General features: G+C 33.4%; 1 protein-coding gene across 2 annotated transcripts; it reads right to left on the bottom strand.

Annotated features, from left to right (window-relative positions):
- Window positions 1-7960: 7960 nt before the first annotated feature.
- Window positions 7961-14533, bottom strand: LOC143576446 (uncharacterized). Of its 2 annotated transcripts, XM_077060534.1 has the most exons (7): window positions 14441-14533; window positions 12701-13268; window positions 12174-12608; window positions 10170-10674; window positions 8850-10079; window positions 8607-8651; window positions 7961-8439 (listed from the first exon to the last, which is right to left on the bottom strand). In XM_077060534.1, the coding sequence occupies exons 2-5, from the start codon at window positions 13221-13223 to the stop codon at window positions 9080-9082; spliced, it is 2463 nt and encodes an 820-aa protein (XP_076916649.1). In that variant the 5' UTR covers window positions 13224-13268; window positions 14441-14533; the 3' UTR covers window positions 7961-8439; window positions 8607-8651; window positions 8850-9079. The 2 variants fall into 2 exon arrangements, with proteins under 2 accessions (XP_076916649.1, XP_076916648.1); XM_077060533.1 differs by having other exon boundaries at window positions 7961-8651.
- Window positions 14534-15624: the final 1091 nt, after the last annotated feature.

Genomic DNA, 15624 nt, shown 5'->3' with positions numbered 1-15624 from the left:
TTAAATTAAAGAGGGTAAAAGACGCGGTGTTACATTAACCCTAAAAAAATACAAACCAGAAGCTGTTAGGGTCGAAAATTCAAGTCAGGATTGCAAGTTTTGGAGCTTTTGGAAGCAAGGAATCACGGTTTGAAGAGCTACAAGTGCAAGATTGAAGAATTCACGGGTTTAATCATCCAGACTTCTTTATTCTTATTAATCATCATGAATTTCTGGTTTGATTTTATTCATGTTATGTTTGATTTACCGATGCTAGGCTAAACTTTATAGACTGCCTAGGCTATTGATGAACCTTCGTTGATGTTTGAATTTATTTGGATTATACTTTTCGTTATGGTTTTATGATATAGTAAACTGTTTGGTTTATTTAATTGATGCATATGTGTGCTTGGTTTTGATTGAAGAATTTTATTATTCCACATTATCCTTGATGATAATATCATATAATAGGATTTTGTTAGGTCATCTACTGTGTGTTTTTGACTAGTTTATGATTGAATTCGAAAAAGATCATAGGCATAATATTATTAGTCAAACGAATAAAAGTGTAATACTAACCTAAATAGTTGTAAAGTGATAGGCTATTTGTTAGATCTCTGTTGATCAAGATTGCTAGATTTAGTTCTTCGTTAGGAGTCCATCTAGGTTTGATTGGTTAACTTTGTTTATCGAGTCAATTGAGTTTATTAAACTACCTTTGATTTTCGCACTGTAAGGTAGATTTTCATTATAAAGGTACTTGTTCATAATTATTTAAATAACCGTAATGGAGTTTAATATATAAAACTCATGTGTCTTAAAACTTATTAGAAATCCATAGGTGTCTTCTTGAGAAGGGTCTGGGGTCATGTTCGAGTTTTCTTTAAGTGTTTATTTAACAAGTATTTTCCAGTTAATCGATAACTGCAACTTAGGGGATTCAAGCCCATGTGGTTTTTCATCATCATATGTATCACACCCTGACCAAAGGCTGCGGAACCTGCCGGGGCGTAACGTATTGATTGGACAGTAGCTCAAAAGACACTAATTAAAGTGGCAATTACTATTTAATTCCATTAAGATTAAATGAAGTACACAATGACAATAATTAAATCAAATAAATCGTTCTTTTTTGTATATAAACTAATTGTACCTGTAACATGTATGAAAATAGAGTTTGTCAACACGAATGTTGGTGAGAATACATAAGTGTTATATATATATATAGGATGAGTATCATTACAGAACTGTAAAATTATTTAAGAACTTGAAGGAACCTTTGAAAACTAACGTTTTTTATAAAAATTTTTGTATGTTAATGTTCTATGAGATTAGTTTTATCATTTTTTATATCTATATCTACAATTACAATTTTGAAAATTATTTTTATACATATCTATGTTTTGTTTGACACATATGTAAATTTATTAGTACATAAATTTTACATGTATGTAAACTTGTGATTAATATATGTAATCAAAAAAATTTATATAAAATATGATAAAACTACTCTTAAATAATGTTAGTATATAAAAAAAATTTAAAAAATATTTGATTGTTTAGAGTTCCTAAGAGTTCTTAAATGATACCAACCCTATATATATATATATATATATATATATATATATAAAATATGATAAAACTACTCTTAAACAATGTTAGTATATAAAAAAAATTAAAAAACTACTCTTAGGAACTCTAAACAATCAAATATTTTTTAAATTTTTTTTATATACTAACATTGTTTAAGAGTAGTTTTATCATATTTTATATAAAAAATTTTGATTACATATATTAATCACAAGGTTACATATGTGTAAAATTTATGTACTACCAAATTTACATAGGTGTAAAATAAAACATAGATATGTATAAAAACTAATTTTTAAAATTATAATTGTAAATATAGATATATAAAATGATAAAACTACACTCAAATAACATTAACATACAAAAAATTTTATAAAAAACGTTAGGTTTCAATGGTTCCTTCAAGTTCTTAAATAATTTAACAGTTCTGTAATGATACTCATCATATATATATAGATAAATCACAATTCATATGTAAATGATGAGTATTACAATTCTTATGAAAATGTAAACAACTAAATAGATGTGGATATGTTCTTATTGATACGAAATCAAAGTACTTGGGTAAATGTATAATCATACTAGATGAGGATAGATGATGATGAGATACGAACCACCAAACATAATATAATCAATTAAGCACGTAGAGAATTATCATAGAGCATGCAATAATCACACATAAACATATATTAATTGCGTTATGAATAGATAAATAAATAAAAATGAGTAATTTAAATAGGGTATACATGTCACCCCCAACATTTAAAAGATGAGAAAGGGGGATATGTAAACTCACCTTAAGGAATAGAGTATATGGTGACGTAACAGCAAAGGCGGAAAGATGGTAAAGGTTACGGCGAAGATAAGTTAGTCCCACGAGAGGTCTTGTTGATATGTCCTTGTCTGTTAACGAATTGAGGGAGAACGGCTAACTAGGGCTAGTGGCTCAACCTAGGTGAAGATTCTTGATCTTATCGACAATGTACAACCAATTAACTTAGGGTTTAGTGTTGTGAGGTTGTAAGGATGGTGTGGTGTGATTTAATTGAAATATAAACGAGTTTATATAGGGTTTTAGGGATGAGGCCAGACGCGGTTCGTTTTTGTTATGTTAGGTGTCAGTTGTCAATTGTTTTCTACAATTAGGGTGTCGGTAGGATCGGATTAAGGTAAAGAATTGATTTGGAATGATCAATTAAACGTTAATGAGTCCAAAATTGAAAGCGGGGGGCGCTGTAGCCGACGGGAAGGATGAAGGGAAAAAGAAAAAAAGTTACATAATATTTATAGTTTGCATATTGGTCCTTGATGTTTGAGTGTGGAGACAGAAGTGGTAAAAAAACAAATGTTATGGGTGGTTTTTTGTACTAGTCAAATAGTTATAACGATTTAATAATAAACAAAAATCAAAACCAAGTGTCGGGGTAATAATTAATTATCAAAAATGATTAATAAACTAATGATGAATAATGATAGTCCAGGTAATAATAATAGTACAAAAAATATAAGTGGGGTCGGGTTTTCTGGTTTTAAATTTGACGAATGTTACAGTATTCACAACTTTTTGGAAATTTCGTCCCGAAATTAAAGAAGAAAAAAAAGAAAAAGAAAAAAATTACCATAATAAAAAGAACGAAAACAAAATCAAGAGAGATTTTTTTTATATAAATAATAACACAAAACTTCGAATGGCCCATTTAAGGCTACAAATGGAAGATATGATAAGGACACTTATATAAAGGATGTACCAGCGGCGTATCTACCATGCCCTTATCACATCTATATATGTACCGTTACCCAAAATCACCCTAGGTTCCAAGTTATGATACATAACCGTATTCACCATGAGTTCCATGCGAGGAGTTTGATAATTATGCGTGCACTTATAATTATTTAGATCGTCACATGATCACATGGTTCCAACTGAACACACATTAGTGCACCTGGTACAATGTGCTAAATACATAAAAAGATCCGATTTGCGCAAATGAATGTTCATCCAAATCAACTGAACATTAATTTTATTTTGTTTTTTGTTACTTTTTTTTTGTTTTAACCGACCGAATTCGCGTACTCTCACCACCTCTACGTCCGGGACAAAAAATGCTCGAGTTTGAACAACTCTTGGGTTTAGTGATCGTGCCACTCATTGGGCTACCTCAATTTTTATATATATTTTTCGCTTTAGTTCAAGTATCGTAGCGAGCATGACATATACCGACCAAAATCATGTAGACTCACCGCCTCAACGACAGCGACCGACAACGCTCGGGTTTACTAACGCCCGATTTTAATGACCGGGGCCACTCCATTAGTCCACATCAACTTTAATTTTATTTTTTGTTTCAGTTTTGGTACCGTAATGAACGCAACAGAAACCGTAACAGACATGACAAAAATTAACCGAATTCGCGTAGACTCACCGTCTCAACGTCCAAGACCAACAGCGCCCGAGTTTTACAAACGTTGCTCGAACCGTAACGAATGTAACCGACACTAACCGAATTCACGTCGACTCACCGTCGGGTTTTACCAATGTCCAGGCACCAATAGTCAGGTTTTGACGCTACTTTATTTTTGTTTTTTATTTTAAACATGTTAATTTAACGAACTTTTTAGGTTTAGTTAATATATCCATCGAATTCACGTTGACTCTCTGCTACCACCCTCGGGTTTTACTGATCGATTTCGTCATGCAACGTGCGAGTAATTTACTAGTTTTAATGTAATTTTGGATTTAAAGATAATAGATTGAATGTGTACCAAGTCACATAGGGTCATAGGGAAGATATGATTTAATGTAAGCATTACAAATTTACATGAAATTGTAAATATATTTTCAACATTATCTAATTGATTTAAACTCCAAAAGAGTTGCTTGATTGTTTCATTTGTAAAATATATTTATAACACTTTATGATGAGAGATCAATTTCCTATTTCATTTCTTAAAATCTATGTGTTTAATTTTGATTATTTGAATCATTGATGGTACACAAGAATTCTTCATTACTGGTGTAGTTAAGTGTATCTTAAGTAGTATAGGACCATTGCCAAAGAAAGTAAGAAACATAGGCTTTTCATTTGTCAAATATTCGGTAATTGTCTATATATAGTAAAAGCTAACGTTGCTGTCGCAAGCCTTCCATTAGGGCAAGTGACGGACCAACATTAGGCCTTGTCATTTGTTTTTGTTTTTTATTAAATATTAAATGTAAAAAAAATCGTAGCATTTATGTTTATATTTTGCACTCTTATTTTACTTTGAAACTGTAACAGTTTTAAGTTATTAATAGTAATATAAAACACATTTTACAAAAATAACAAGATGAGTTAAATAACCTACGAACTCGTCAGATCTTCGTAAACACAACCTGTTTAGAAACACATTCACATGGTTAACCCAAAATTAACCCATAGACTAAACTCAAACCTACAAATTTCATATCAGATTTATATATATGCTATACACCCTACTATTACTAATAATCTGAAGTACAGATTTAATATTAGGTTGATTTTAGATATTCACACCCTACCATTTTGAGTATTCCTAACTAGTTCATCTCCAAATCTAAGACTACATTAAAAATCATTACTTTTTTCTATCAATTTCTACTAAATAATATTACTTTATATCTTTTTCATTATATTTTCTTTCTCCTCCATGCACAACTACTCCAACCACACCTTAAAAAGTAGAGAACACACTCACATAATATAGAGAACCCATTGTAAATGTCCTTACATGTCTTCACATATCTCTAAATCTAAAAGTACACTAAAATCCCTATATTTTGTTTCGCTTTCAATTATTATTATTATTATAATTATTATTATTATTATTCTCTCTTTTACTCACAACCACTTTCAATATAATAAATATTAAAAAAATATAAAAAAGTGATCAGCAAATTTTTAAATATACAGAAAAATCACTGCATATTGCATTTTCTTTTTTAGTGTTCAGTAATAAAAAAACCATGTTACTGAATGTGTATAAAAGGATTTATGGTTTTATACTATCATCAATGTCATTTTAAACAACGTCTTACAGAACGTATTCAGCTCGTACCAAATTCAAATTAAACTAAATTTAGTTGTTTTCAAATGTTTGGGAACCAAAAACCCAAAAATCATCAGTGCCATCAAAAGTATTGTCGCTTGCCAAAGACCCTACTTGTGTTTTTTCTTAATTTTTTCGGATAACTATCACTATTACTTACAATTTTTATCCTCTTCTCCACCGTTATCTATTTTTAATATTAGCATCGTTATTGCTGATAAAAACCTTTTTTCACAAACGTAGATTATAACAAAAAGTCGCGGGCAAATATTGTAAACTTAAGACAATTCAAAAGCTACTTGCAACATAAAACTACATGTTGTGTCGTGGCTCACAGAACATGTCTACCAAAAGCCACCTAGGCAGTTTTCACGCTGAAAACCATCTCAAGACAATTCAAAAGTTAATTGCAATGTAACACTACGTGTTATGTTGCGCCAAAGTGCCACCTAGGCAATTTTCACGCTAAACACCATCACACGTCCGATGTTATGAGGCACAAATCAGTGCTTCACCACTGGATTTACGTTAGCTGCCATTTCTTGTTATTTTATTTATATTTAATTAATTATATCAAAAGAGTAATATTTCCAACTTCACCCATTTCGCGCCCTTCATTCACCCCTCGCATAACACCCTCCAATGACTCAATGAGGGTTAATGATGCAAACACCTTTACCTCATCATTTACATGTCGAGATTCGCCTCTTTCACCTTAGTCTTCACCCCTCCCATAACACAATTTACTAAATTACGTAGTACATGTGTAGATGCATTTTTAAAAGGCACGTGTGGGCAGCTTTTTTTTCTGGAACCAAGTAGAACCAACTAGCATAATAAATGTAAGCAATAACAACTATCGACCCACTACATATTTAAAGCTCACTTAAATTGATGATTACTAAAATTAAATCAACGTGTTTCACAATTAATTTCACATCTGCCAATAAACCACTTCAGGCCAACAAGATAAAAAAAATTATGATAATAATAAAACAAAACCAAAACGCTAAAAACATGCCTCATGTACATGTAAATGAATAAAAGCAACCACCAAAGAATATGAAACAGATCCGAAGTGATGAAACAATTATCCAAAACTTTATAAATAATTCTTGAACAGCTGCTACTACTATTCTTTCTACCATCTGTGATACTTATATTTTGAACAAGCCATTCAACTCTTTTGTGTGCCAATTGCTAGACATGTGTTAGCAGGGCTGTAAACTAACCAAACGTTTAATAAATAGTTTGTAAACCATTCGGCAGAAAGTTCATTTATTTTCGTTCGTTTAATTAATAAACGAACAAACATGAACAACAAAACTCCGTTCAACCAATCAAACAAACTCCCATTCGTTCAATTGTGCTCACAAACATTTGTTCAAGTTTGTATAAGTTGTTCATGAATTTTTTTTGTAAATTTATTTGTTTCATCTAAACATTTTATAATCTTTAATTCTTTACCTACATAGAATAGGAAAATATATTCTCGGTTTGTTTTTTTTTTCATTTCCTTACTTATTATTCATATGATTTGTGCACACGTTCATTTACTTAATGAACGAACACGAGCATAAAATCTCGTTCGATACATGTTCGTGAACACATTATTTCCTTAAGAAAAGAATATAAACAAGGTTTTGTTCGTATACGTTCAGTTCATTTGCAGCTCTTGGTTAGCCATACCAAGAGCCCAAAAGTTCTGCTTTTGACCAATTGACTCGAGGTCAACGTTTCACATATTGATGACCACTCTTTTTTTTACCACATTGTATGTCATTCGATCTCGTATGTCATTTTTCACTGGTCCAGACTCTTTACAAATTATTTCAATATAGTGCAACACTTTAGACCAATAAAGATGACATTCTAGAACAAAGAACAAACAATGCCATTAAAGAAGTGCCATCATCATTTAATAAAACGTTTTCTTGAGGTTATTAGTCAAAAAAATAGAACCTTCAGGCTATTGGTGGCTATTAAACAGATTCAAGAGCAAATAGGTTCTAAAGGTGAACGGAAGGACTGTAATACAAGACCCATAGATCAAATATTCGGAACCATTGGGACATTTAGTATTGTAGGGTCTTCTTGTAAATGTACCGATAACATGCACTCATGGTCAACAAAACAACGCCATGTAGTCCAGTCCCATAAGGTCCACATGGGCTTTGTACCTAAAACACAGTAAAGAGTTTCCATGTCTAACATCTCTCTTACAGATTAAACAAGTACACAACCACCATCTAGAAGGCAACGTTTTAACAGAATCAGGTTCTATCAAAAACCTTTCAAACTAAAGTAAACCTCGTGTGATTCCATTTTTTGCCAAATATTCACACCCCCTAAAATCATCATCCGCACACACAATAACATGAACTTGTTTGCTACTAAGCAATTGTGTGGATATAATAGATTTAAGAAAAGATTAGGATACAGCACCGCTTCCTTGCGACCCATTACTCTATTCTATCTTCTTTATAAAATCAAAATAAAAATAAATAAAAATAAAAAAAACTATGTCCAGACACTTAAGAAGCAACATTAGGGACTGCTAGACATCAGGACCAAGTTAAGTGCAGACACTGTTGTGGGGTATAATAACAAGTAAATGATTACCTAAACTTAAATCACATCCAACTATTGGTGAAACAAACTATGTCCCTATCAATCAACATTTCTTCTAGAAAATAACTAGAATGTTCAAACTATTAATTACCTGCCAATTATAATATCCTGAATCTGATGATGCTAGTCAACTCAGCCACATCTGGTTGCAGTCGGCCATTTAAAACCCGTAACCTAATTTAACAATTTTAAAAGAAAGAAAAGAAAAAAAAAGGAAGAAAAAAAAAAGAAAAGAAAAGAGTAACCAAGTAAGGTAAATCTTATAATTGCAAAATAATATTTTGCAAAAATTATGTTATACTTCAAACCGCTCGGAACTTCAAGGGATTTTTAGAAAACACCTGCCAAACGATCTGATAAACCGCCAAAAGGAACCATCCAGCAACCTGCATGTGTTTAAATTATAATGTGGCAAAGGTAAACCTATTTTCAGCTGTAAACTAAGTCCCCTAAAAGTTACAGTTATCGCAATTGCTAAATGAAAATAAAAGGTGATGTTCACCAAATAACACAAGTTTGATCATAGTAGATGTAACATGGTTATCACCACCTAATGATGAAGGTAGTAATAGATTAGGACATACATTAAGTTGATTAAGTTGCTAAAAACATTGCAGACTCCACTTAGAGGTGCAGAAAAGTTCTTCAAATACTTTAACCAATTAAAATCAGCAGAAACCGGCATTATCTCATTGAACCTGCAAAAGAAACACACAACACGTTTATTCTACAGAGCCCAAAGGTTTAAACCCAAATCCATTAAATCTTCCATCCGGCTGGTGTTTCCCATCGGCACACCATTACACGGCTCATATCATACTTCTTCAGCCATATCATCAACTGTTTCTTCATCTCTTTCAACATTTCTATGAACTTCAGACTTATAATCAGCATCACCAGGTAAAACCTCATGATCCACATTTTTATCTTTATGATTATCCAAATCCTCATTGCTCAACCTATTACGTTCTGCTGACTTTGACCTTGATCTTGACCTTGACTTTGACCGTCTTCTGTGTTTTGATTTATGTTCATCAGAGCGTCCTTTGTGATGTTTGACTTCAGGAGACACTGACCTGGACTGCCTTCTACTATGACGCTTTGACTTTGACTTTTCCTTCCTGCTTTTATCAACTTTACCACTTGACCGATGGTTATCTTCTGGACTCCTACTTCTGGACCGTCTCCTATGTTTTGATTTGCCTCCATCCAAACTTCTATGGTGTTTTTCATCTACTGATGCTGACATGGATCGCCTACGGTCCCTATGCTTTGTGTCACTAGATTTGTCACCCGAACCATGCTTATACTCTACAGATTTTGACCTTGACCGTCTTCGGTCACGATGTTTTGACTTTTCCTCCCTACTGTGATCTGTTTTATCATTAGACCGCCTTCTGTGTTTTTCTTTACTTTGATCATCACGATGACTAACTGGAGATCTAGAACTGCCACGAGAAGATTTCTTGGACCTATGGGTGGGGCTTTCATGACGATGTTTTGGAGATTCCGACTCCTCACGGTATGGTTTTCTAGGGCTTATACTCCTGCTTCTGTTTCTCCAAGAATGTCGGTCATTCGATCTGTTTCCATATTCCCGTCTTCTACTTCTATCGCTACCGCCCCTATAATCCCTAAAGGACCGTCTTTCATATTCATAACTGTTGTAATGGCGAGATCTTACTGGTGACCTGGATCTATAATCCCTCACACGGTGATGATGTGGCGAAAAAGAACGAGATCTCCGCCTTCTTTGATAGCTTATGGGAGACTTTGACTTGGATCTTGACCTTGCAGGAACAGGTGAAGGTGACCTAGGACCACTTACACTTCATCAGCTAACAAATAATATATAAAGAAAATGATCAAATTGCTTACTAACAAAAACCTTGCATGTGATTTACCTGGGCTTTTTAAGTGGTTCTTCATCATTTCCAATAACCCCTTCAGCTTTTAACTTCATACTTATTTCTGCAGCTCTAGCAGCAGCCAGTTCTGTTGCCGTCTTCATGGTTGCTGCTCGATTAGCTGCTTGTTGTGCATTCATGGTTTGCTGCATTAAAAGAGCTTGTTGAAATTGCATTTGTTGCATTGCAACAGCCTGCTGCATCACCATTGGCAAAGAACTAGCATTGCTGGCAGGTTTCTGAGGTAATGATTTTGCCATTTCAACGTTTAATGGGCGACCTAAAACATCCATGTTATTTAACGCAAGTGCAGCAGTTGCGTCTTCAGGTTTTGAAAATTCTATGTAAGCAAAATGCTTTGATTCCGTGATGATACAGTCAACAACTGTACCATACAAAGAAAAGAACTGTTTTAGCTGCTCCACAGTAAGCAGTGGACTGAGATTACTAACTTGTAGAGTTTTCTTTAAGGAATCAGCCTTTGCTGCCTTATCTTCTGGTCCTGACAAAAGAGCAACAAATATTGAAAAAAAAGCCAAGTAAATTGCAAAATACAGAATATTAGATATTTGTTTCCAACACTAATAATAAGTAAACACATGCTTTAGAATTATGTTTGTACTAGAGGCATTAGTGTTGTCTTACACTATTCTGTATACACTACACAATTTCAAAGTCTCCAAATGTTAGTAAATAATGAAAAAAATATAAAAGGAATCTTGACAATCTAACATCAATCTTAAAACAGTTTGTATCAATGGCAATAGCCAAGTGTACTAAAGATCATGAGGCTATTTATCAATCTAAAGATTCTGTCCCTAGAAGAAAAACTCAAATGAGGCCGTATGAAATGACGACTCCATTATTAGGTTTTAATATAATTGGCATTTTTTCACAAGTTCACGCAATTATACAGCTATTCATACGCACAATATACATACGCATATCCATGCACACATGAATACCACTAAAAACCCATACACAGACACATACCCAAAAACATATATAGACATCATGCAGCGTCATTCAAAAACACCCAAATTTCACATGCATTTGCATGTGCAAGTATAAACAACCGCAAGTGGAACTTAAAGTCGTGTGTGGGTAAAATTATGCAAGTTTACATGTGCATGAGTGCGAAATTGAGTGTGTAAGTGGACTGCTAAACAATAATAAAAATAGTAAAAACCTTACTTTTTAATCAGACCAAGCAAACAAAATAAATGGGATGATAGAAATAAGCAAATAACAGCAAGTTGGGGGTCCTTTAAAACTTTGATGATGAATGCTGATTTGCTGATAATAAAGTTTGTGCTTTAATGACACATGAAAGTCACATGAACTATTAGAAAGTAGCCACTAACATCTGATAGAATCAAAGATGTGATAGAATCATAGAAAACATAGTCACAATTGGACCAAAAGAGACTAAGAGAGATAGTAAAACAAAAAACCTAAAGGGTGAAATCTAGCTTGACAAATAGTTCAAGACTATATTTGCACCCTTCACTCTAAATATATGATTTTTATCAAATATTTTCCAAATCATTCTGAAATTTCAGTTAAATATAGACACTATTCAAAATTTTAACAAGAGAATGGGTGCCAAAACTTAGGATGTCACGCCATTTTTGAAATCTATACTATAATGCAACATGTATTTGATCTTATAGGCCTGCCATATTACATCATTACAGAAACAAGACTACTTCAACCTAGTATATAGAATCCAGTGTATGTTTAGTTCTGTTAAATTTAAGAAATACCAGCATTTAATAAAAACATATAACATCACAGAACAGTCGTACTTAAACTTTCAACAAGGTTCATTTTATCCATGTAGCCACTGAGCAAATTCTCACATTTACTTTCAATCTAAAGAGCAAAACTCTGAAGCCTTTTACTACCTCATAGATTAGCTCAAATCTTAACTCTGCTTTTTCTAAAGACAGTAATATATTATGACTAAATTCAATAAAATAAAGGCATGAAACAGCATACCAGATGTGCCTTTAGAAGACTGAGCTTGTGCACTGGAAGCATGCGCTTGGAGTGCTTGAGCAGCAACAATGGCCTGGGCAGCTGCCATTGCAGCAGCAGATGGTGCCATTGGTGCTTGACTAAGGGTTCCCATAGTACTTGTAGAAGCCAAAGCAGTCATCAGCAGACTATGTGGTGGATGATTGAATTTGCAATCAGTTTTCACACATCGTCCATTCAAGTATTCTCTGCAAACTTCCCCAAGAGATGCTCCAATCCCAGGCAACACCACCCCACCTGAAGCACTAGGCACAATACCAGGAATTATACCTAGCAGACCCGGAAATGCCCCTGAAACAGAACCAGAGTAATTTGGCATGTTTGGCATGGTCTGGTTAACCATATTTGGGTAATTCAATTGTGGTGCAAAACCCAAAAGCCCTCCTGTAGTCGTGCCTGAGGATAACACAAAAGACAAAGTTAGTCAACATTAGAATAAAGTCAGATATACATATATAATATACATGCATGATATGTAATTCATGTACCAGCACTGAAGAAAACTGGAAACGGGCTTCCCATAATAGGCTTCCCGTCACACTCAACATCCAGCATGTAATTCCCTCTCTTTGGAACCACATAAGTAACCGTGTAGGTCCCATCACCCATATCCTTAACAATACCTTCTTGTTCCGATCCCCCAACACCCACTCCTGGTGACACCTTCACCTTAACCTGGGCTCCACCATGGGGTACTTTCCTACCATCTGAATCCTTTGTAGCAACCACAAATGACGACGGTGCACACGCGGTTCCACCAGCAACACCAGTCCCAGCAGCCGTGCATTTGGACGGATCCACTGGTCCAATAGGCTTGTTACTCAAATCCTCTTCTTCATCACCGTCACTATCAGACAAAGCAGCAGGCTCTCGGTTATTCTCAACGTCCTTGAAGGTAGCGTCAAAAGCCGCCTTCGCGGCAGCATCTTTCTCAGCATCGCTCTTTATTTTCGCCTCTTCGGCTTGCTTCATCCATATTGGCTTCACCACCGCCAAGTTACGGTCAGCCATATATACCCCAAACTACGAACCCTGAGATCTTGCTAACCCTGAATCCTGTTAATAGTTCAATTAATCAATAAATCTACAAATTCGATGTTTACAGGTAAAGTTACTGTCTAATGATCGATAATCAACTTCACAGATTCAAAAACCTAAACTAAACCCAAACCCTGTTAATAGTTCGATTAACCATTTAATAACAAATAAGAACCAAATAACCTTCGGATTCGATGCTTCTAAGCTTGCTTACAGTCTAATAATCAAGAACCAATAATCAAATTCACAAATTCAATAACCTAATCCTAAATCCTTATGTTAGTTCAACTAATTAATTAATAACAAATAATAACAAATTCACATATGAATTCAATGTTTCTAAGTTAGATTACTGTATAATAATCGATAATCAATAATCAATTACACATATTCAGAAACCTAACCCTAAATCCTTATATTAGTTCAATTAACCAATTAAGAACAAATTATAACAAACCAACCTACCGATTCAAATCTTAAGTTAAATTACTGTCTAATAATCGATAACCAATAATCAATTTCACAAATTCAAACACCTAACACTAAATCCTTACATTAGTTCAGTTAACCAATTAATAACAAATAATAACAAATTAACCTACAAATTCAATGTTTCACGTAAAGCTACCGTCTAATTATCAATAACCACCAATCAATTTCACAAACTCAAAAACCTAACCCTAAATCCTAACATTAGTTCGATTAACCAATTAATAACAAATTAACCTACAAATTCAATGTTCCCGTGTCAAGCCACCATCTAATTATCGATAATCACCAATCAATTTCACAAACTCGAAAACCTAACCCTAAATTCTTATATTAGTTTAATTAATCAATTAATAACAAATTGTAACAAATTAACGTATCAATTCAATGTACCTAAGCTAGATTACTGTCTATTAATCAGCATTCAACAATCAATTTTACCAACTTAAAAACCTAATCCTAAATCCTTATATTAGTTCAATTAACCAATTAATAACAAATTAACCTACGAATTCGACGTTTTCCAAGTTAGGTTACTCTCTAATTATCGATAATCAGCAATCAATTTCACAAATACAAAAACCTAACCAAAATAAAGCGCAAATAATAATATGCATAAACAGAGTTTAAACAATATATCAATCAACACACACACATATATGCACGGAGAGTATGACGAAGAAGGAGAAGAAGAAACATACGGCGGCCGGCGGCTGAATACTCGTCGCGGATAGTTCGAAGATTATACGAACGGGGTTGAGATCTTTTGGGCGAAGAGGATATTATAATAATAAGGGTTGAGTTATAACAACCATATTAGTTTTACTGATAGTAAATAATTGGGTACGAACTCCATCATTTTATAACGTCTATAACTTTTTTATACGATATTTTTTTTTCAAAATAATTTCACCATGAAAACGAGTGTATTTTTTATCTTTTATATGGGTATCATATTGCTTTATAAAAATAAAAAAAAAATCGTTGGTTTTTACAAGGTGTGTTTTATCATAATTGTGTTTTACAAAATTGTGTTTTATTTTTTCATAGTGTTTTTTGCATTGTGTTTTTTACATTGTGTTATTTAATTGTGTTTTCATTGTATTTTTGTCATTATGTTTTTATTTTCATAGTGTTTTTTTATTGTGTTTTTTTACATTGTGTCTTTTTCATTGTGTTTTTCATAGTGTTTTATTTTCCGGCGAAATTTCCGAAGACTTTTCCTGCAAGGTGGTGTCGGTGGGTGGCGGTGGGCGATGGTAGTTGTAGGAGATGAGTGAAAATTTAAGTGGGTTTTAATTAAGTGTGTTTTAATTAAGTGAGTTTTTGAAATTAAATTAAGTGGGTTTCAATATTAAGGTAGTAGACTAAAATACCCTCTTTCCTAGCCTGCTTAGGAAAACCAAACTTCTTATTTGATCATTTTTCATAATAATAATAATAATAATAATTATTATTATTATTATTATTATTGAAACCCATGCTTTTATAATACTCATCCATGTACTTTCCTTATATTTGATCTTTTAGTCCTCGGACTACGTATTGGTTACGCCGATTAGTGGTGGTCCACAACCAAACTGACCATGTCAATGTCAGTTGACACGTGTCAGCTTCTTCATGCAAAAACAGAAGAAGCTAATTCATTCAAAATTGTGGCTAGCGACTGTGATGACGGTTTGTCGCCATACCTAACAACTCGTAAATAGATATGCGCCAACTCGAGATTGTTTCCTTCGTAGCTACATTGCAAACCGTTAAGGGTCTTGGTAGTGGTTCGCAACCACCGTTTTTCCAAAACTATCTTATAAACCCTAGACTTTAAATTGTTTTTATAGTTGGATGGTTATTGTAAAATACAACATTTTTAGGGTGTTACATTGTG

This window comes from Bidens hawaiensis, unplaced genomic scaffold (assembly GCF_021521415.1).
Source record: "Bidens hawaiensis isolate Kalapana, Puna unplaced genomic scaffold, B.hawaiensis_p1.1 tig00028169_1, whole genome shotgun sequence".
Taxonomy (NCBI): domain Eukaryota; kingdom Viridiplantae; phylum Streptophyta; class Magnoliopsida; order Asterales; family Asteraceae; genus Bidens; species Bidens hawaiensis.
The sequence above is the reverse complement of the archived record's forward strand: the minus strand, read 5'-3'. Positions and strand labels throughout refer to the sequence as shown.